This window comes from Vitis riparia, chromosome 12, assembly GCF_004353265.1.
Source record: "Vitis riparia cultivar Riparia Gloire de Montpellier isolate 1030 chromosome 12, EGFV_Vit.rip_1.0, whole genome shotgun sequence".
Classification (NCBI taxonomy): domain Eukaryota; kingdom Viridiplantae; phylum Streptophyta; class Magnoliopsida; order Vitales; family Vitaceae; genus Vitis; species Vitis riparia.
Genome location: NC_048442.1, coordinates 1,151,993 through 1,176,402, shown reverse-complemented (window position 1 = coordinate 1,176,402; position 24,410 = coordinate 1,151,993). Strand labels below are relative to the sequence as shown.

Below are 24,410 nucleotides of genomic sequence, written 5' to 3'. Positions count from 1 at the left end.
CAAGAAGGAAACAATAATTGAGCCTATATGGGAAACATGAAATTGCCGAGGTCCTCTTGGTAAAAGTTCAAGGCCTTTTCATTGCCTATGCTTAAAACTTGGAGTGATGTTAACCCTTATGCTTTAAAATATAGGGTTTGGAAGGTAGGAGAATGCAAAGATCAAGCAATCCTCTTGAGCAATGTTATTCACTGGCCCAATGAACATCCTTTATGAGTTGATAATTTTGAAGGTAATGATACTTCTTGCTACTTTATGAGTGCTCAAAAAATTCATTTTGGTTAAAATCATTGAAAAAAGAAAAAGAAAAATCAAATGATTTGTTGATATATTTGATAATTAAATGTTTTATAATTGCCAAATTAGATTTATAATCAAAATGTACATTTTCCAACAAAAAAGAAAATTGATTGCTTTAAATCATAATCTAGAGAAAGTGTAAAAGTATACTCTTGAAAATATGCATGGTTGATATAGAAAGTCATCTAATAGAGATATATCTAGATCTAAATATCTTCAAATTCCTTTCATTTTTTTATATACACACGCCTATATATGTATGCATATACATTTGTGTGTGCATAGTTATACATGTCAAAAATCCTTGTGATAGGACCACATGAAACCTTTTTCTCTGAGTGGTAGGACCACATGGCATGCATTCAGGATCACCATTTTTTTTTAAAAGAAAATTATTCTCAATTTATAGACTCTTAAGACTTGAAATTATCTTATTTTTCTAATTTAATTTTGGTTATTTTTCTAGTTCATTAATTCAATAACAAGTTTAATCAAGCATCTTGTTTGTTCATTTGCAGTTGCCAAAGAAAAGCAACAATCTTTTAAGATTCTACACAACCAAACTAGCATGAGAGATGATGGTTATAATGAGAAGACTCTTAGGGTTGAAAATAAGAAACAAAGCTATCTTAACTTGAATATGAATCATGGCATTATCAGGGTCCTCTTACTTTGTAAGAGACCTGGGCCATTTTCATTGCCATTGCTCAGACTTGGAGCAAAATTAATGCAGGTGCTTCAAAATATAAGGTTTGGAAGGTGGGACAAAGTGAAGAACATGCAATCCCTTTGAACAATGTCATATCTCAAATTTCACCTATAAAGTGGGAGAAAAATTGATGTTTTTTTGTCAGAGAAACCTAAAAATGTAATTATTCTCTTTGTCCATAAGCTTTATATATATCTTGCTTCAATGTTTCCAAGTTTGCATCAAGTGACCTATCTAAAAAGAGAATGAATCATGAGAGTATATAACTTAAACTTCTAGTTGGCCTTATGGATATATTTATCCTACTAACATGCTATATATCTAAAGTTGACTTGATTGATGTATTGAGTAACCAAATTGAAAACAATTCTTGTTTGAAGATACTAAAGCAAATATCGACTATAATCTCACATTCTAAATTTACCAAGGTGGCTTGTTTTTGGAACCAATGAAGTTGGTTATGTTTTAAAAAGTTAACTAATGAAAAACACATTCTAAATTAATGAAAATCTACTTTCATTTCCCACAAGTGAGAAATAAAAAGATGCAAGATTTGCAAAGCTTCTAACTTTCTCTTGCTTCATATAAGTTGGCACAGAAAGTTCTTTAGAAGCAATGGAATAATTAAAAATTACCTTGTCATCAAAGAAATCATAATCAACAAGTTTAGAATTCATATTTTAGGAGAGAAAAATGTCTTGGAATCATTTTTCCCTAACAAATTGAGAAGAATAGATTTTTGAATTTGTACAATATGTCTCACCAATAATTTCTAATTTCTTTCATTTAATTTAGTAGCTTTTTTTTTTAATCCTTAAACTGCATGTTGTATATGGTGTGCCTTCCATAAATTTGGATCATTTCTTAGTTTAATATAACTTTTACTTGATGATTGCTTTGACTAAACTAGGTAGTGTTTGCATTCAAGGATCTTGTAGCAAAGTATTCCAAGAAAATCAACCTCCAACCTTGCATGTTTCCACAATAATTACTCTTTTTCTAAAATGGTGAGGATTATTCTTATTTAAAGCATTAATTATATTTCACTTAATTTAAAATCTATTTATCTAATGAGAAAATTCAAAAAATATATTTATGTGGATAGGAGGGTAAAGTCGTGACTATATATTTAATAAATCTTTTATTAGTGATTATATAAACTTACTTTTAAAAATTATTAAAATCATTAATACATTCAATACAAAATCTTGCTTAATTTGAAAATCATTTTTCTAGTGAAAAACTCAAGAAAATATGGTTTTATAGAAAAGAAAAATAATATAGCGATTCTAGATCAAATGTTTATAAATTTATGATATTTATTAGGTCATTATTTGAGGTTTAAATTATTACTAGACTCGTTAAAGAATCTAATCTATTATGTTTCCTTTAATTTTAAGTTTATTTGCCTAGTGAAAAGATTCACAAAATTATGATTATATACAAAAAATTAACAAAGATATTCAAAATGAATTTAAGCCTATGACTTTCTAGCGTTGATATGATCAATTCTCAATTACATGACTTTTTAATACTAATTGAACCGACTTTTTATTTTAAAATTATTTTTAAAAATTAACAATTTTTTTTTGTATTAAATATTGTTTGATTTGGAATAGAAACAAAATATCCATTTCAACATTACATTCCTAGGCGTATCCAAATATAAGAATTGGGATAACCAAATTCATTCTTATTCAAGAAGAAATGAAAAGTCTATTCATTATTAGTGTATTTATTTTAATAAAAAAAGTCTAGGGTGGTCAACCATATGTATGAAGGATAGTTTGAATTTTAGGCTCGAATATCTGACTAAAGAGAATATCTTCATAGGCTCTCTTAGAACTGTGAGTGCTAATTTTCTAAACTTTATAAGGAGTGAAACCACTTCTATATTCTGAAAGTTATTCCTCTCAATTCCAAACCTAGAATAGTCATTAGAAAACACTCATCATTTTCAAAAATAAAAATAAACCCATTGATATACATCAGCATGATAGCTTATAACATTATTCTCCATGGCAATCTTAGTTAAGCTCAACAACACCGGAAAGCAAAATAAATAAGTCATTTAAAATAGTTTTTTACACTATGGAAGGGCAAATGAGTCATCCTCATCTTGAGGTTTAATGAATTATAGTGCTAGCCCCCTGACCCCATTTCTTTATGGGATCATAGCCACAGAGAAGAAAATGACAAATGACTTCTTATCTATTGTACAACTCTCTCTACTAGATACATGTAGTCCCATTACCAAGATACCAAAAGAAAGCTCATGAACATCTATGGTCTTTTGGAGATAAATGAATTCTGAGTTAACCACATATGAGGCCTATGATGCCTATTGATTCATCCCCAGCAACGGCGCCATTTGATTCTTGCGTTAGACGGGTGTTATCAACAAAATTTATAAAACCTAAATCACCTTACACTAGGGTAGCATGGCTACTATAGTATAGTACGTGGCTCTAGGATCGTCCACAGGGATGGGTTTTCTTCGTACAAGTGACTTTAGTGAAGGTAATGAAATGGTACTTTTCCTTATGAAAATTAGCTTTTAAAGAAAATGGAATTGTGGTTGAAAAAGTTGATTTTAAGTTAAACAAAAATAGCAATTGAAGTTAACGACAAAGAGAATGTCTCTTGGAGCTTTAGGTCACTAGGATTGGGTTCCTTAGGCAAAGGGGGAGATTCCGGATCTTCTCCTCACATTGGGGACAATAACATAAAGGATGGTTATCTCCCAAACCAGTTTTGTATTTAGCAATTAAGATTTGATCCAAAGGGTTCATGAAAAATGGTAGTTGCTTCCCATTAATGGCTTCAAACACTAAAGACCCTCACCTTGAACCACCTTCCAATGGCTCATACTTGATAACTAATGAACATCCATGGATCTAGCAATAAGCATCCATAGAATCCGAAAAGATTACCAAGTATTGGCCATTCAAGGTGATTCTCACCTTGAACCACCTTCCAATGGCTCGTACTTGATAACTAATGAACATCTATGGATCTAGCAATAAGCATCCACAGAATTTGGAAATCTTACCAAGTATTGGCCATTCAAAGTGATTCTAAGGGATTTAAAGCTAAACCTTGAAATAAAAACCATTAATGGTTAACAACTACCTTCATTTAAAGCAAGGAAAACTCTCACCTTTGCATCCGGGTCCTTCAGCTAGTTTCCATCACTCCGAGAAATGTAAAACTTAGCCACTCATCCCCTGAGAAATCATCCTCAGAGGTTGTTTGGCTAGAAAGAAAAATGAAAACAAAAATGAGAAGGAAAGGTAGAGCAAGGGCTCTGTATATTTCTTCCTACGGGAATTACAAGTGTAATCCTTTTTCAATATTGTCCCCTTTCCAATGATTATACAAAAAGATATATAAAGAGAGGTCTTTCCAACCCCCCTTTATAGTTACTAACCAAGAAATCCTATCATTGGTTGATTACAAGGAGAAAATAGTAATTTACACAAAAACTAGGAGATAAAAATCTAATGGAGTCAGTGCACAGGAAGATTTTGTAGACTATGCGAAATTTCGCATGGTGTGGTTTTGTAGGGTGTGCGAAATTTTGCACAGTGTGCAAAATTGTCCTTCACTCAGTCCTGCAAATGCTCCTCCTCTTGATTTCGCATCCTATGCGAAATTGCTACATGTTGGATTTCTTCCTCTGGTTTTCTTCCTTGCATCTCTGATTGGCTTGGCAACCTATTGCCAAGCTTGGCAAAGGGCTATGAAGTGCTCCCAAACTCGGATTCTTCATGTATTTGAGATTCAACTTGCATTGCCATGGATTGCACAAAATTCTTCCTCATTCTTTGCTTGTTTCAATGATCAAAAGGCTACCAAAAACACCAAAACTAGCCAAAAACTTATTAGTAACCCTTGCTAGGTTCCTTAATGTGCCAATTGAGTTAAAAAGTATTAACTACTACTCAAAAGTGTTTAAAATAGTTAATTTCAAGCTATAAAAGAGCACTTTTTGAGTAGTAATCACCTATAAAGCACTTAATTGCTAAAACATGAGTAGGACAGCTTGACTACTATTACAATTATGATCAGGTGTTTAACAACTAGGATAACTAGGTAACAGATTGTGATGAGGACAGGGACCTTGTAACAAACCCATGCTTTAATTGAAAAGTTGAACAAATGCTAACAAAGATTCCCAGTTAAATCTGAATAAATATAATTCCCTAAAAAGCTGAAAGAGGTTCCTTGAAGAAGCTGAATAAGACTCCCTCCAACTTACAAAAGTTGAACAAGATTTCCTCCAAAAAGTTGAATAAGATTTGTGTAAAGGTTATACAAGATTCAATGCAAAAGCTGAATAAGATTTCTTGCAAAAGCTAAACAAGATTAGTTGCAAAGCCTGGACAAGGATCCCTACAAAAGCTAAAGGACTTCTTGCAGTTAATAAATTAATTTAACTTATTAAGATTTTAAGTAATAATTAGTAAGATGTTAAGTAGTTGTTAGGAGATTTGAGTTCTAGTCAGGTCTCCCCCTCATATATATATATATATATATATATATATATATGAGTTTTAGAAGCCTAAGAAGGTTGAACAGCCTCTCCATCATTATAAGTGTTATGATCATGTTTTCTTTAGTTTATACTCCTTTTCAGTTTCTAATCCAATTTTCAATACAAAAGGTAGCTTCAGCAATTTGAGTTTCATACCCTCGGTCGATTTGATTAAATTCTTCAAATAAATCTACATGAAAAGAGGTCTTATTTTGCTAGCTAGTGAAAAGCAAGAGCCATCACGAGCTAAACTTGTTGACTCCTAAGGATGCAAGTGAGAAGCAAATGCTACTAACTATTCTAAGTAGCTTCTTTATATTGATTTTGGTGTCAATGGGCTTTTAATTAATATTGTCATCAGTAATAATGTTATGAGGTACCATACTATTATCTACATAAATGGAGTTTAATTCTTTTCCTTATGGAAAAAAATGATTGTTTTGCATGGATGTTTTTGGTTTACACTCTAGAGAAATATCCTTACACAAAATAGTCATGTACACTCCAACAATGATGTACTTCGGAATAGGCTCCTACTAAAGTGTTAGAAAATTTGCTTTTGTATAAAAAAACATGTTCAGAAGCAAATTCTTTATTATTATTTTTTTCTTATAAGAATAATTCTTTTGCATTTGCAAAAAGATTATCATGGACCAACAAAAGTTAGAGGTTGATTTCAAGGCATATGAACTATGAGATTGCTATTGAATGTTTACATAGATGTTCTAGGTTTGGACTAGAGAGATAACCTCTTTGAGATAGCCATATACACTCCAATAAGGGGTCTCATAATGTGATGGTACATTTAGAATATTGGAATGTTTTGGCTCTTGATAAAGTATTGGAAGACTAGCTATTGTAGTTTTTAGGGTAGCTTACCAAGGTAGTCTCTTTGGTCCTATAATGAGATATTACCAAATCTTGAAATTCAAAACATCACATTTACACATACATATGGTTGACCACCCTAAAAAAAATTTTATTAAAATGAATGCAATACTAGAATCTCTTCTAATTTCACATTCCTCGAGCTAGCCTGGAAACTTCAAGGCATATATATTATGGGATTCCAATTGAATGAGCTAAAGATGAAATGATCACATGTATGTTCTTATATTTCCTTTTTCTATATATAAGAATAATCCTCTCAATTTTTGTAAAAGCAAATTAATTATCATGGAAACATGCAAGCTTGGAGGTTGATTTCCATGGGAATACTTTGCTACAAGACCCTTGAATATATATGCTAGCTAGTTTAGTCAAAACAATGATCAAATAAAAGTAATATTAAACTAAGTAATCATCTAAATTTACACCATAAAATGCAGTTTAAGCATTGAAAGAAAAGTCACTAAATTAAATTGAAAGAAATTGGAAATTATTAACAAGATAGATTTTAGCTCCTCAATATGTTAGGGAAAATTGATTTTAGGACATTTTCTCTCCTAAAATATGAATTCTAAATTGTTGACTATGATTTCGTCAATGATTAGGTCATTTTTAATTATTTCATTGCTTCTTAAGAACTTTTTGTGCCAACTTGTATGAAGCAAGAGAAAGTTTAAAACTTTGTTATTTTTATTTCTAATTTGTGGGAAATGAAAGTAGATTTTCATTAATTTGGAATGCGTTTTACATTAGTTAACTCTTTAAAAATTAACCAGCCAGATTGATTCCCAAAACAAGTCACCTTGGTAAATTTACAATATGGGTTTATAGCTGATATTTGCTTTAGTATCTCCAACAAGAATTGTTTTCAATTTGATTACTCGATACCTTAATCAAGTGAACTTCATATATATAGCATGTTAGTAGGATTAATACATCTAAAAGGCCAACTAGTAGTTTAAGTTACATACTTCTATAATTCACTCTTTACAATTCACTTGATGTAGACTTGGTAACATTAAAGTAAGATACACATAAGCCTTATGGACAAAGAAAGTAATGATGTTTTTAGGTTTCTTTAATAAAAGAACTTCAATTTTTCTCCGACTTTATAGGTAAAATTTGAGAAATAGCATCATTCAAAGGGATTGCATATTCTTCACTTTGTCCTACCTTCCAAACCTTAAATTTTGAAGCACCTGCATTAATTTCGCTCCAATATCTGAGCAACGACAATAAAAACAGCCTAGGTCTCTCACCAAGAGGACCCAGACAGTGGCCATGCTTCATTTTCAAGCTTAGATGAACTTTGTTTCTTACTTGCAACCGTAAGTCTCTTTTTATTACAATCATCATTCCTCATCTTAGGTTGGTAATGACGAATCTCAAAAGATTGTTTCTTTTTTTTTTTAAACAATTACAAATAAATAAAAAGATGTTTGATTAAACTTGTACTTGAATCTATGAACTAGAAAAATGGTCAAAATCAAATTAGAAAAAAATATAAGAAAATTTCATGGGAGTATGAGTCTAAGATTGATAAAGCTACTTCCAAAATTATAAACTAGATTACAAACTAAGAAAAAGTCTAAACTAAATAAAGCAAAAACAAGCAAAACACTACCAATAATAGAGTACTCAAATTCTACCTTTTAGCCTTTCAATAACTCCTTATGTAGGGGAGTATATGCTAGAACTCAAACCTCCTAATAATTACATAGCATTTTTATAAGTCACAATTTTAATTTTGCAAAATAGCTTTCATAGAATCAATTTTACTTTTTTAGGATCTTGTTCAAGTTTTACAGAGAATCTTGTTAAGCTTTTTCAAAAAATCTTGTTCAAGTTTTGCAAGGAATCTTATTAAGCTTTTTAAGATAATTTTGTTTAGCTTTTGCAGGAAATCAAAGCACAGAATCCTATTCAACTTTTGTAAGGAATCTTTTAGCTTTCGTGAGAAATTTTATTCAGCTTTTCATTAGAGTATGAGTTTGTTAGGTGGTTCCCTTCAAAATCTTCTTAGTTATTCTACTCGTCAAAATCCTCATCGTCTTAATAAAAATGGATGCATCATGTCTATAATTGAATAAACACTTTATGAATATCATAGTCATAAAATGTTGTTTACTAGCAAAATTCATTTTATTTGTCTTCTTAAGACTAGATTTTTATGAGATTCCTTTTGATATTTTGGCAATGGGGCTATATGCACTGACTAGAAATAAGTTTTCAATGTGTAATGAGCAATGCCTTTCCATGGGGAAAATAACTATTCTAAATAGTTTCTTTTTATTGCTTTCTAGTGTTAATGAGTTTAATTAAGATTGTTCTTAGCAAAAATATTATGAGGTACCATACTATGATCTACACAAATGGGTTTAATTTTTTTCCTTATAGAAAATAAAGATTGTTTTGTTTTGCATAGATTTTTTTTTTGGACTCGAGAGAAATATCCTTATAGAAAATGACCATGTACACTTCAAAACTTCTATACTGTGATGGTACTTCAGAATAGGCTCCTACTAAAGGGTTAGAAAATTTGCTCTTGTAAGGATGACATGTTCTTTTTTTTTTTTTCTAATAAGAATCATACTTTTGCATTTTGCAAAAAGATTATCATTGACCAACAAAAGTTAGAGGTTGATTTCAAGGCATATGTATTATGAGATTGTTGTTGAATGAGCTAAAGATGAAATGATCACATATACATTCTTATATTTCTTTTATATATATATAAGAATAATCGTCTTCATTTTAGAAAAAAATTCATTATCATGGAAACAAGCAAGTTGAAGGTTGATTTCCTGGGAATACTTTGCTACAAGATCCTTGAATATGAACACTAGCTAGTTTAGTCAAATCAATCATCAAATAAAAGCCATGTTAAACTAAGAAATGATCCAAATTCATGGAAGGCACGCCATAAAATGTAGTTTAAGCATTGAAAGAAAAGTTACTAAATTAAATATTGAAAGAAATTAGAAATTATTCATGAGATAGATTGTAAAAATTCAGAAATCTATTCTTCTCAATTTGTTAGAGAAAATAATTTTAGGATATTTGCTCTCCTAAAACATGAATTCTCAGCTGTTGAATATGATTTCTTCGACCACTATGTAATTTTTAACTATTCCAATGCTTCTAAAGAACTTTTTGTGCAAACTTATATGAATGAAGAGCATGTTAGTAGGATTAATATATCTGTAAGGCCAACCAATAATTAATTTAAATAGTCCCATAATCCATTCTCTTTTCAAATAATTCGCTTGATGCAAACTCAATAACACTAAAGCAAGTTATAGATAAGCCTTATGGAAAGAAATTAATGACATTTTTAGGTTTCCTTAATAAAAAAACTTCAATTTTTCTCCGACTTTATAGGTAAAATTTGGGAAATAGCATCATTCAAAGGGATTGCTTGTTCTTCACTTTGTCCTACCTTCCAAACCTTATATTTTGAAGCACCTGCATTAATTTCACTCCAACGCCTTAACAATGGCAATGAAAACGGCCCAGGTCTCTCACCAAGAGGACCTAAACAATGCCACGCTTCACATTCAATCTTAGAGGACCTTTTTTTCTTACTTGCAACCCTCTGCTCATCATAGCCATCATCTCCCATCTTAGATTCATTATGGTGAATCCCCAAAGATTGTTTCTTTTCTTCAACAACTACAAATAAATAAAAAGATGTTTGATTAAACTTCTACTTAAATCTATGAACTAGAAAAATAATCAAATTAGGAAATAACATAAGAGAATTTCAAATTTTAAGAGTCTATAAATAAAGAATAATTTTTTTAAAAAAATGATCCTAAATGCATGTCATATGGTCCTATCTTTAAGAGAAAAAGACTTCATGTGGTCCTATAACAAGAATTTTTGGCATATATAAATACACATACACAAATGTATATACATATGTACATATGCATGTTCATATTAAATGAAAGGAGATTAAAGATATTTAGAACTACATAAATTTCTATAAGATGACTTCCTATATCAACCATGCATATTTTCAAGAGTATACTTTTGCACTTTCTCCAAATTATGATTTAGTTGGAAATGTACATTTTGATTGCAAATCTAATTTACTAATTATAAATTATTTAATTATCAAAGGTATCAATAGAATCATTTGATTTTTTTTTTGTGATTTTAACCAAAATCAATTTTTTGGACACTCATAAAGTAGAAAGAAATTTCATTACCTTCAAAATTGTCCTTTGAATGTTCATTGGGCCCATGAATAAGATCACTCAAGAAGATTGCTTTATCTTTGCATTCTCCTACCTTCCAAACCCTATATTTTAAAGCATAAGGGTTAACATCGCTCCAGATTTTAAGCATAGGCAATGAAAAAGGCCCTGCACTTTCACCAAGAGGACCCTCACAATGCCATGCTTCACATCTAGGCCCAATCATTTTCGTTTCTTTCTTGCTTTCATCCTTGCAATCCTGTTTGTTATCATTTTTACTCGAGTCAATATATTGAGCTCCTGATGACGCCTTTTTAGGAGAAAAGTAAGGCTTCATTTCACATAGATTTATTTAAAGACTTACATCAAATCGATCCATGGGAGTATGAGTCTAAGATTGTTAAAGTTGCTTCCAAGATTATAAACTGGATTGCAAACAAAAAGAAAAGAAAAAACATAAACTAATTAAACAAAAAATATTTAAAACACTTTCAATAATAGAGTACTCAAATTCTACCTTCTTAGCCTTTCAATAACTCCTATAAAGGAGTTCGAGCTAAAACTCAAATCTCCTAATAATTACTTAACATCTTTATAAGCCACAGTTTCAATTTTGCAAAGGAATTCTTCAGCTTTTATAGGATCCACTTTTTATAAGAATCTTGTTTAGGTTTATAGGGAATCTTCGTAAGCTTTTTCAGAAAATCTTTTTTAGGTATTGCAGGGAATCTTATTAAGCTTTTTCAGAAAATCTTTTTTAGGTATTGCAGGGAATCTTATTAAGCTTTTTTAGGGAATCTTGTTCAGCTTTTACAGGGAATCTTGTTCAGCTTTTGCAGGGAATCTTGTTCAGCTTTTGCAAGGAATCTTATTCAAATTTTGTTGGGAATCTAATTTAGCTTTCACAAAGAATCGTATTCAACTTTGATAAGGAATCGTTCAGATTTTACAAGGAATTTTCATCCATTTTTAAGAAATCTTGTTTAGTTTTTCATTAGAGTATAGGTTTGTTAGGTGATCCCCTTCAAAATCTTACTAGTCACCCCAATCATCAAAATCCTCATTGTCTTGATAGCAACAGAGGCATCATGTCTATAATTGAATAAAGGCTTTATGAATATCATAGTCCTAAAATGTGGTTAACTAGCAAAATTCATTTTATTTGTTTTTTAAAGACTATATTTTTATGAGTTTGTTTTTTATACTTTGGCAATGGGGTTATATGTATTGACTGGAAATAAATTTTCAATGGGTAAGAAGCATGCTTTTTCTTCTCTATGACCTCTCAATGAATCACCTAGCCCATAATAAGCCACAATTGCCCTTCCATGGGGAAAATAACTATTTAAAATCGCTTCTTTATATTGTTTTTTGGTGTCAATGAGTTTAATTAAGATTGTTATTGGTAAGAATATTATGAGGTATCATACTATGATCTACATAAATGGGTTTAATTCTTTTCCTTGTGAAAATAAGGAGTGTTTCACATGGATGTTCTTGGTTGGGACTTGAGAGAAATATATTTACACAAAATAGCCATGTACACTCTGAAACAAGTTTTCCTATACTGTGATGGTACTTTGGAATACACTTGTACTGAATGTTAGAAAATTTTCTCTTGTTTGGATGCACATTCTTATATTTATTTTCTCTTATAAGAATAATCCTTTTGCATTTTGCAAAAATATTATCACAGACCAACCAAAGTTAGAGGTTGATTTCATTGGGAATTAATACTTGTTTGCTACAAGATCATTATATATGAACAAAAGTTTACTCATAGCAATCATCATATAGAATTCATATTAAATATAGAAATGGTACAAATTTATTGAAGGTCAACCATAAAATTGAGAAGTTTAAGCATGGAAAAACAAACCACTAAGCTATCATTTGCATATACTTTCCACTTTCTCTTTTTTTAAAAAAATCAAAAGTAATAATAACTTCTACATAAAACATAATATCTCTTATGCTAAAGTACAAACTTATGTCATGCTCTTCAAAATTACTTTAAAAATCTTGAAATTTGAACTAGTAAAAAAAAATCTAAACTAAAGTACTTAAACTACTTTTACAACAATCTTTAAAAATAATTATCTATTTAACATATGTCTCAAACATTCTTGTATTTTATATAAAAGTCACTATTATTTTCTATCTTTAAATAAATAAATAAAATGTATCAAGGCAACATCTAAATTATAAGGAAAAAAAAAGTTAGAAATTATCCACGAGATAAATGGTAAAAAAAAATGGTAAAAAAAATCATAAAAATGTCTTTTCACAATTTATAAGGGAAAACATGTTCTCTAGATGAATCAACACTTTCTCACCTAAAACATAAATTTTAAATTAAGGACTACATTTTTCCAATGGCGCCTAGGTCATTTTTTTCTCGGTGCAATGCTTCTAAAGAACCTTTCATGTCAACTTACATGAAGGGAGATAAGTTGGAACCTTCACAAATCTTCCATGTTTTTCATTTCTAATTTACAAGAAGTAAAGAAGATTCTCAAAAATTTAATTTTAATGTATTTTACATTTATTAACTCCATAAAAACCTAATATATACTACCTTTACATCAAAACTTAACCATTCTTATTGATTTGAGAAACAAGTCTTCCTAGTAAATCTCATCAACCCAAACAAAAAGTACTCCTTTGATGTAGATTTAAGCAATTTCCTAAATAAAAACGCCTTTAATGTGGATTTATTTGAAAAACTACATTTGATCAACTCAAAAAAGAATTTTGTATTTGGATTTAATTTTCAAGTTAGTTATTAGAAGAGTTACATTTAATAGACTAAAACAAGAACTCCTTGACATGCATTTATTTAAAGAGTTACATCTTATTAACCCACAAGACAATGTGTCTTAAGCTCATTCATTATCATTTTCCCTCAAACAATAACTCCTTTGATGTGGATTTCTTTGAAGAGTTACATCTTATCAATTCATAATACACTATCATTGTCTCTCAACTTAATAATATGAGCTCCTAATACCTAGATACAAGTAAAACAAGAACTCCTTTAATGTAGATTTATTTATAGAATTTATATTTGATCAACCCAAATAAGAACTCCTCTTATATGGATTTATTTAAAGAGTTGCATATGACTAACCCAAAGAACTATGAGTCTCAAGTTCATTCATCATTATTATCTCTTAAACAAGAACTCCATTGATGTTGATTTACTTAAAGACTTACATTTGATCACCCATAGGACATTATTGTTGCCTCTTAACAAAACAACATTAGTTCTTGATGACTAGGTGCAAAGAAAAACAAGAGCTCATTTGATATGGATTCATTTTGACAAGTTACATCTAATCGACCCATAAGACTACAAAGTCTCAGCTTGCTAAAGCAACTCTCTAGATCTAGACACTTCAAAATATTGATCCTTTTCATTAGCAACTATAAACAAACAAACAAAATATTCCATTAAAATACTATTAATCATCATGATGTAAAAAAAAAAAGAAAAAAAAAGGGCGGTACCAAAATTAAATCAAAAAAATAAGAGTATTTCAAAATTTGAGAGTCTATAACAAGAGTCAAAGAAAATGAAAATATATAGTTCACGAACATGTGAGTGTCAAATGGATTTTGGACATATAAGTAAAATATGCACTCAATGCTCTCTCACACACACACACATATATATATAAAGACTTATAGCATCCACTTATTTCTCAAGACTCTATTTATGCACTTTCTTTAGATAATTATCAAGATCTTTTTTCTCTTTTTTCTCTTTTTTCTCTTTTTTCTCTTTTTTCATTTTTTTTTTAAAAAGGCATATTAATTCTCATTTATTGATTTAACATTTAATTACTTAAATATATCAACATAATTATTTAATTTCCTCATTTCCAAACAAAATCAATTTTTTAGATGCTCAAAGGTAATAGGAAGTTTCATTACCTTTAAAAATTATTGTTTGCACACTCATCATGCCCATGAATAGTAATGTTGAAGAGGGTTGTTTATTCTTTAGGTTGTCCTATCTTCCAAACCTTATATTTTGAAGTAGAAAAATCATGTCACTCCAATGTTTCAATATAGACAATGAAGAAAAAGCCACTAGTCTTTCCCTAAAAAAAAACCTAGACAATGCCATGCTTCACATTCAAGCTTAGTATGCATTTGCTTCTTATTTGCATCCTCAGGAGCCTTTTCATTATCATTGTAGCTCAAGTCAATAAATTCAACTCATGATGTCTCTTTCTTTTCACGATTGAAATAAAACCTTCTTTCATGTGGATTCATTTTAAGAATTTCACTAGATCAATCCATGGACACATAAGAATCAAATTGCTAAAGTTGCTTTCAGATTTTAAATTGGATTACAAAATGAAAATGAGCTTACACTAAAGAAAACATGGCATAATACTTCTAGTATAAGAGAGGGTTTCTACCTCCTTGGGCTTTAAGAACTCCTTTTATATATATATATATATATATATATATATATATATATATATATATATATATATATATATATATATGGGAGTTCTAACTAGAACTCAAACTTCTTAAACACTACTTGACATCTTTATAACATAAAATTTTACTTTTGCAAGAGAATCATTCTACTTTTGTAGGAAATTATCACGCTTTTTTTCAAGAACTACGTTCAAGTTTTGAAGGAAATTAATCTTATTATGCTTTTTCAAATAACCTTCTTCAACTTTTACAGGGAATCATATTTAGCTTTTGCAAGGAACCTTATTTAGTTTTTGCAATGAATCTTTCAGTTTTTGTTTGTAAAATTTTTTAGTTTTTTCATTAGAGTATGGGTTTGTTAGGTGGTTCCCTTCACAATCTTACTAGTCATCCCAATTATGAAAATCCTTATTGTCTTATTCAACTTTTACAGGGAATCTTATTCAGGTTTTGCAAGGAAGCTTATTTAGATTTTGTAAGGAATCTTTTCACTTTTGCATAAAATCATTTAGCTTTTGCAAGAAATTTTTGTTCATCTTTAGCAAGGAATCTATCAAATCTTGTATGAAATCTTGTTTAGCTTTTTAATAGAGCATTGGTTTGTTAGGTGGTTTCCTTCACAATCTTCCTTGTCATCTCCATTAGCAAAATCCTCATTGTCTTAATAATGATGGGTGTATTATGTCTATGATTGAACAAAGTGCTCTATGGATATCATTAAACTCAAATGTGGTTAACAAAAATTCATTTTATTTGTCTATTAAAGACTACAAATTTTCTTGAGCTTCTTTTTTATAGTTTGGCAATGGTTATATGTGCTACCTTGAAATACATTTTCAATGGAAAAGGAGCAATGCCTTTTTCTTCTTTATGACTATAATCCAAATAAATTTTATGGTTTTACAAAAAAATTAATTAAGCTTTCTCAAATAATCTTGTTCAACTTTTGTTGGGAATCTTATTAAGCTCTTATAAAATATATTATTCAGCTTTTGAAATAAATCTTTCAACTTTTGCAATGAATCTTTCACCTTCTAAAAAGGTTTTGTTAAGCTTTTGCAAGGAATCTATAGGTTTTTCTATGAAATCTTGTAGCTTTTCATTAGAGTATGGGTTTGTTAGGTGGTCCCCTTCAAAATCTTCATTATCTTATGTAGCTTTTATAGGGAATCTTATTCAACTTTTGCAAGGAATCTTGTTTAGATTTTGTAAGGAATCTTTCAACTTTTGTATGAAATCTTTCAGCTTTTGTTACAAATTTTCTTTAACTTTTGGAAGGAATCTTTTAGCTCCTCTATGGAATCATGTTTAGATTTTCAATAGAGTATGTGCTTTTTAGGTGATCAACTTCACAATCTTTCTAGTCATCCCAAATGAGATATCAATGAGATAACTCCTAGCATTTGCATCATTGTCTCTAGTGGAGAAAATAGGTACGAATCATAATTTGTTGATTCAAAACTTGTCATAAACAAAAATACATTGCATTTGATATCAATGAGATAACTCTTAGCATTTGCATCATTGTCTCCAGTGGAGAAAATAGGTACGAATCATAATTTGCTGATTCAAAACTTGTCCTAAACTAAAATACATTGCATTCTTTTATAGTGAATATTGTTTCTTAGAAAATCTATCACTATACCAAGATTGAACAAAATACAAAATGGAACCCCAAATACTATTTAATGAAGAAACACCATTATCATTGCATCGAAAGAATAGAAACACCACCACAAAACCTCATAAACTCAATTTATAACCAAAGCAAGATTCTAATTACCATCTCTAGTAAATTCATCTCAACAAAACTCAAAACCAACACCAAATTTCTTAGTTGATATATTCCAAATTCAACAAGAAGAGAATAAAAATTAAGAAATAGGAAACTACATACCCCTTGAATCCTCTTTCTTGTTATAGAACACTTAGGACCACTTTCCCATTTCTTGGTGCTTTGAGACCCTAGTTTCCCCACCTAAATTCCAACATTAAACAAAAAGCACATAGACTAAGTCATGGATCAAATCTCAAAATCTCACAAAACACATACCTGTAGAAGGATATGAATCAATACTTTCCCAAACACTTTATGTTGATCTAAAAATGCAAACCCGAGAACAACCTTAGAGCTCAAGATGAGAAGGAGCAAATAAATTTGAGGTATACAATCTACTCAAATAGTTGAAACCCTAAAATGCTCAACTGGCGAAAACCAATTTACGGCTTGTTCAAGGGGGATAACCTAGAAAGCCTCCAAATCTTCTCACAAATGCCCTAAAAAAACAAATGACGATGAAAAAAACCTTGAAAATCATAGAATAGAGAAAAAAAACAGTGAATGAATAAAAGAAAAAATGAATTGAAGACTTTTCTTATTTTTCTTTAAAACTATTGAAAGATTAGTGAGGGAAAAAAAAAAAAAGAAAAAACAAAGGTCTAAAAGGATTGAAGATTCGCACCAACAACAATGGAAGAAAATTTGGTTCTCAGTACGAGGTGAGTGGGAGAAGCATTACCTACTTATATATTGGATCTATGGCAGGGGTCCATTTGTTAGCAGCCCAAAGAAGATACGCCTATTGCCTATTGTGCCATATATAGCAACAACTCATTACTTGCTATAGCTATAAGTATTCCTATAGTACCCCTCAATCAATCCCCGTAGCTACAAAACGGGTGCGAACCTCCTTCCACCCACGGCTCAAGTAGATGTGAGGCTATATATACTCTATGGTTGTGGATTTTTCTGACACCTATTAAAATTATGTCTCCATATCTCATTTTTCATTTTTCTTGTAGTGAAAATAAGAACTTGTTTGATGTGGATTTACATTGATTAGTTGCATCTGATCAACCCACAAGACTATGGAGTCTGAGCTTGCTGAAGCAAATTCCTAGATCTATACACTTCAAAAAATATAGTTTATATTGCTTTTTTTTTTTTTCTAAATGTAACCAAAATCAAATCTTTGGACACTCAACAAGTAGTAAAAAACTTTCATTGTCTTCCCAATTATCATTGAGGGTTTTAGAAATATATAACAATGTGTACTTAAAATAGAACATTAAAACATATAAATTAATATATAACAATACATTGTTTCATTTGAGAAATTATTAAAGGTCCATTTGGCCAAAAAAATGTCATATATAACATACCTCCAAACTCTAGAATTTAATTATGAAAATGTTGTCAATGATTACTAAGAGACCCACTTGAGAAAATGGCAAACAACAGCTTCAAAACCTTATTCACATATGAAGAAAAAAAAAACTCAATTATTGTAACTATTGTGAAAACTATGAGAGGAAAATAAGAAATGAAAATCATTGAATATACAAAATATTTAAATACTACATCTATACTTCCACTATTGTTCAAGAATATTACAATCTTAAAGCTCTCAATTCCAAAACCTTAATTACATCATATGGACTCTCTCTTTGATTCAAAATATAAGAACTTTGTATTTCAATCAAACTAGATCCTCTTGATAATTTTTTTTATTACATAGGATTATGCTATACATAAAAGTTCCTTATAAGAAAATATATGAAACTTACAAACCAATTAAAAAATGAATTTGAGACACTTTTCAATAACAACTGTGGTTGTAATAGTGCGGTTTAATGCTAAGAAAATCATATTGTTTTGGAAATGATTTTTATTAAGCATTTTAAGAACATCCTTGGACTACTAATTTTTTAAAATTCAAAAGCATTTTTTTATATGTTTAATAAGAAGTTTTGTACCTATCTAGCTAACTTTGTTAAAATAATTTATGCCTTAAAAAAGAGTTAATTAATATATAAGATAGAAAAATATTGCTTTTCCTAGCAATTTGATTTATGCAATAACTTTTTTTCATAGTTAATAAAATTTTTATAATACTAATTCGGTTTTTAAAAATAATAGTTTTGGTTTTGATTTTAACTTTTGAGTAGAGTCAAAAATAGAAATTTGTCCCAAACGCCTTGAAATTTTTTTTTTCCTTGAGTAAATATATAAACTAATCTAAAATTTGCAATTTTTCTTTCTAATCCCTAAATTTACAAATTACTTTTTAAACTATTTTTAAAATTTTGGTTAATATAGAAATTTTTTATCCTTTTTAGAAAAAATTTATAAATAAATTGAAAATATAAGGTTACCTAAATAGTTGCAATTTGCCCTTTCAAATAATCCTTAAAATAATTGAATAATTAAATTACATTTAATTTTTTATTTTCTCTATTAGTGATTTTAATAGTGTAATAGAAAATTTCATTTTAATAGTGTAATAATCTATAATTAACAAAGGAAAAATAATAGAAAATATAATGTAATATAAAATTTTAATGCATCTATACTAATGGAAAGTGTAATATATCTACAATTTTAATATAAAATAGAAAATATAATATTTCTGGTAAAAAAGAGGAAGATTTATAATATTGTAATATTATTGGTAAATATTTATATTGGTTTAAATTATTTTATTTACATTCATGTTTTCACTTTTTAGAAAAAAAATTTCACTTTCCTTAAAAAAATTTGAAAAAATCAAGTTGGTGTTTTCACTTTTTCATGTTTTGAACTCAATTTTCTAGAAAATGGAAATACAAAATAAGTATCCAAATAGAACATGTTCAACAAATGGGGCCTAAAATTCAATTTTATGAGCAAATAAAAACCATTTTTATGAATTAAAAAAATAAATCAAGATCTCCAATGAAATAATAAATAATTTTTTCAAAATAATAAAACCAAATAAGCAGGTAGCATGGCAAGGTCGCCAATACCACAAAAAGAACAAACATGGAAAATCCCGGTCCTATAAAAATGTTTATAAAATTTTTTGAAAATTCTAATGTTGTAATCTTCTATAAAATTTTCCACTTTGCTATGCCCTCATCTCCTTCCACTCAAGTTATGTTTGATTTTGGAAAAAATTGAGGGAAAATAGTAGAGAAAGAAAATAGAGAGAAAAAGTATAAGGAAATAAAAAAATAAAAATATATATATTTAAATTACTCAATAAATTATTTTTATATAACAATCAAAATTAATTTTAATTATTTAACTCTTGTATATAAAGATTAAATAATTTTAAAAGACAAAGTTTTAACTAAATTTAATTATATTTGTTAAAAAAATCATTTTGTTTAATACTTTTTTCTTTTCTTAATACTTTTTGATAATCAAACATAACCTTAACATTTGCTCAAAAAAAATTGGGGTCCCACTAATTTTAGGGGCTTAGAATTTTCTTGCTGATTAAATCTATCTTGCCTAGAAACTCCAACTTAACAAGTCTGTCAATATTTTCACCATGAAAAACCAAACCCACCTCATGATTCCCACCTAATTGATTGACAGTATATATAGTCTTCATCTACATACAATCCTTGCAATCTCTTTGTTGGGTGTCTAATTATAGCACTTCTTGACTCTTCCATGTGAAAAGAAAGCATCCTTTCAAAGCTAAAAAAGGAAAAACATTTAATTTTGTGGGGCAAGCAAAATGGTTTAAGTCCAAGTCAAGGTCAATACAAAATTTTATTCAATGGCCAAATAAAAGAGACAGTAGGACGAGGCATCCTTGCAAGTTTTGATATGTTGAATTCTAAGAAAGCCTTTTTCAATTTTGCTCAGAACCAAACAGAAAAACAAGCAGCTAGATCCTACGGCTAAAAATATGTTGCTTATCTCTTCCCTTGTAATTCTATCAACAATAACCTGCCATGGAATCCATGCAATTGATGGACTCAAGACAAATATGCTTATAAAAATAGCCATGTACACTCCAAAACTTCTATACTGTGATGGTACTTCGGAATAGGCTCCCACTAAAGGGTTAAAAAATTGCTCTTGTAAGAATGACATGTTCTTTTTCTTTTTTTTTTCTTATAAGAATAATCCTTTTGGATTTTGAAAAAAAAATTATCATGGACCAACAAGGACTTGGAAGCATCATGTTGGTGGTCGATATATTTTCAAAGTATGCCACTTTCATGGTGGCATTTGCCAACTGCACTGCGGATGAGGTCGCACGCTTGTTTATGAAGAACGTGGTGAAGTACTAGGGGCTGCCCCCACATCCTGACTCTTGAAAATTCAAAAGCATTTTTTTTTTAAGTTTAATAAGAAGTTTTGTACCTGTCTAGCTAACTTTGTTAAAATAATCTATTGCTTAAAGAAAAAGTTAATTAATATATAAGATAGAAAAATATTACTTCTCATGTAAATTTGATTTACACAATAACATTTTTTTTTCATATTTAATGAAATTTTTATAATACTAATCTTGTTTTTAAAAATAATAGTTTTGGTTTCAATTTTAACTTCTCGGTAGAGTCAAAAATAGAAATTTGTCCCAAACACCTTGAATTTTTTTTTTCCTTGAGTAAATATATTAACTAATCTAAAATTTGCAATTTGTCTTTATAATACCTAAAATTACAAATTACTTTTTAATATACTTTTAGAATTTTGGTTAAAATAGGAATTTTTATTCTTTTTAGAAAATATTATAAATAGATTGAAAAAATAAAGTTACCAAAATAGTAGCAATTTTCCCTTTCTAATCTTCAAAATCATAAAATATACCAAAAATCCTTTTCCCTTTCTCATGTATTTAATGCATCTATACTAAAGGAAAGTGTAATATATCTACAATTTTAATATAAAATAGAAAATATAATATTTTTGGTAAAAATGAGGAAGATTTATAATATTGTAATATTATTGGTAAATATTTATATTGGTTTAAACTATTTTATTTACATTCATGTTTTCACTTTTTGGAAAACTGTTCACTTTCCTTAAAAAAAATTTTGAAAAAAATCAAATTGGTGTTTTCACTTTTTCATGTTTTGAACTCAATTTTCTGGAAAATGAAAATAAAAAATAAGTATCCAAATATATTCTCTAACTTATTTTCTAATTTTATTTTAAAATAAAATAAAATAAAACATGTTAAACAAATGGGGCCTAAAATTCCCATTTTAACAAGCATTAAAATGGAAAACTCATATTTATTAGTAAATGTAAATGCACTTATATTATAAATTCATAAGGCAATAGTTATGCACTTTATCACATAATTTTTAAAAAATATTGGAATTTAAGAATTAAAATGACAAATGACCTTTTTATATTAAATCCTTTATAATTCCATGTTAGGGATGACAATGGAGTAGGTTTTTTTGGGTACCCACCCCGTCCTGCCCCTAGTGGGACGGGTATGAGTTTTAAATAAACGGGTTTGGGACAAGTTTGGAATTTTTTTTTAAACTCAGGATGGGTTCAAGTATTACCTTGTCCCCCGCCCCGCCCCGCCCTAATTATATATAAAATTAATTTTTTAATTTAATTTTTATTTTTCTATTTTTAATATATAGATAATAATAAAATACTTTTTAATAAAATAACTTATAAAAAATTATAATAATTTAATTATTTATAAAATATATTTATTTTAATGTAATTAAAAATTTTAAAAGTTTTTTTTAAATTAATTTTTTTTAAAAAAATTAATTTTTTAAAAAAATTAATTTTTTTAAAAAAAATAATTTTAAAAAAAAAGTTAAATGGGGCAAGGCCAGCCAGTTTAATTTTTTTTAATGGGACAGGAATGGGAATTATTTTGAATAAATGGGTCAGGGTTGGGATGGGGTGACCCACCCCATTGCCATCCCTAATCATGTTGGAAAGTGAATTTTTTTTGTCATGGAAATTGGTGAAAGTTTTTAATGTAGTAAGCAAATAAAATATCAAACCTCTATACGAACACTTAAACATATCAACAAAAGAAAAACTTTATATTATACCTCTTACATGCCTAAGTGGCACTTGGTCATTTACTCTCAACTCTTGAGTGTATACTCTTGAATGCCTCAATTTAATTTAAGATACTCTTTAAGGCTTCAATTTTAAAATAAAATAAAAATGTGTTTTGTGAGTATGTCTTAAAGTTAATTGTTAATAGCATTTATATGCGATTTTAAGATGCCTTTAAAACCTTTATTTACTTTGATAGTATCATATATATCATGTCAATAGACTACTACAAATATTGTATATAATGATGTTCTCTTCCTTGACACTTTTAAAAGACGTAAATATTTGGTATGATTTATACCTTACATTGACGCCTAGTAGAGAACCAAGTAATAATTGCACTTTATGGAATGAGTAATGGTGTTTATAAACCATGGGGCTTATATATAAAGGTACTATCTATTAAGTCATGTGAAATAATTAAAATATAATTTGGATCAAGACAAATCACTTATACTATTGAATCTTATGAGCTTATTCATGTATCAAATGATTTTGATTTAATCAAGATTATCTTTGAGGAATCAACATATATTATTGTTTAGGTCAATGTAATGATTGAATTAAAGATGCATTTAGATGTTGTTTGTTTGTTTGTTTTTTTTTTAAATAAAATAAAATAAATTGGTGAAAGTAACTTGCTTTCTTATGTTAGATAGTTTGTTTTTTAATTCATTTATTTATTTATTACATACTTTTTTTAAAAAATTATTGAATGGAAAAGGTTATAATATTTGACTTTTTTCTTATTGTTAAAAGTGACGTATTGATTTTTCTTTACTTCTTAATTTTTAATAGAAATAAAATATTGAAAAAACAAACTTAATATTTAACATCATTAAGTACTATTTAGTCTTAAATTCTATTTAGAATTAAGCTTGTTATCAAATAATGAAGTTAAAATGATTTTGATGGTTATGTTTTGACTAATATTAGTAAGACACTAATTTATATTCAAGAGTATTAAATATTCTCAATTATATATCCTAAAACCTCATATTCTTGTTGAAGGTAAATAAAAAATAAAAACCAATTTTATAAACAAATAAATCACTCTTTCCCCAAAAAATATCAAGTTCTTCCATGAAACAATAAATAATTGTTTTCAAAATAATAAAACCAAATAAGCAGGTACCATGGCAAGATCTCCAAATTCCTTAAAAGAACAAACATGGAAAATCCAGGTCCTACAAAATTGTTTATAAAATTTTTTGAAAATTCTTAATGTTTTAATCTTCTATAAAATTTTCTGCTTTGCTCTACCCTCATCTCCTTCCACTCATGTTTTATTTGGCTTTAGAAAATTAAGGGGAAATAATAGAGAGAAAAAGTATAGAGGAAGAGAAAGTGAAAAAAATAAAAATATATATGTATATTTAAAGTACTCAAAAAATTATTTTTATATAATACTCAAAATTCATTTTAATTATTCAACTCTTTTATATAAAGATTAAATAATTTGAAAATATATAAAGTTTTAACTAAATTTAA

The 24,410-nt window shown here is 28.5% G+C and overlaps 1 protein-coding gene across 1 annotated transcript; it reads right to left on the bottom strand.

The window, feature by feature from the left end:
- Nucleotides 1–9,746: 9,746 nt before the first annotated feature.
- On the bottom strand, nt 9,747–17,260 carry LOC117927271 (zinc finger CCCH domain-containing protein 44-like). The gene is made up of 4 exons (XM_034846732.1): nt 17,148–17,260; nt 16,992–17,072; nt 10,649–10,895; nt 9,747–10,106 (listed from the first exon to the last, which is right to left on the bottom strand). Exons 3-4 carry the CDS (start codon nt 10,860–10,862, stop codon nt 9,793–9,795), a joined length of 528 nt encoding a protein of 175 aa, XP_034702623.1. The 5' UTR covers nt 10,863–10,895; nt 16,992–17,072; nt 17,148–17,260; the 3' UTR covers nt 9,747–9,792.
- Nucleotides 17,261–24,410: the final 7,150 nt, after the last annotated feature.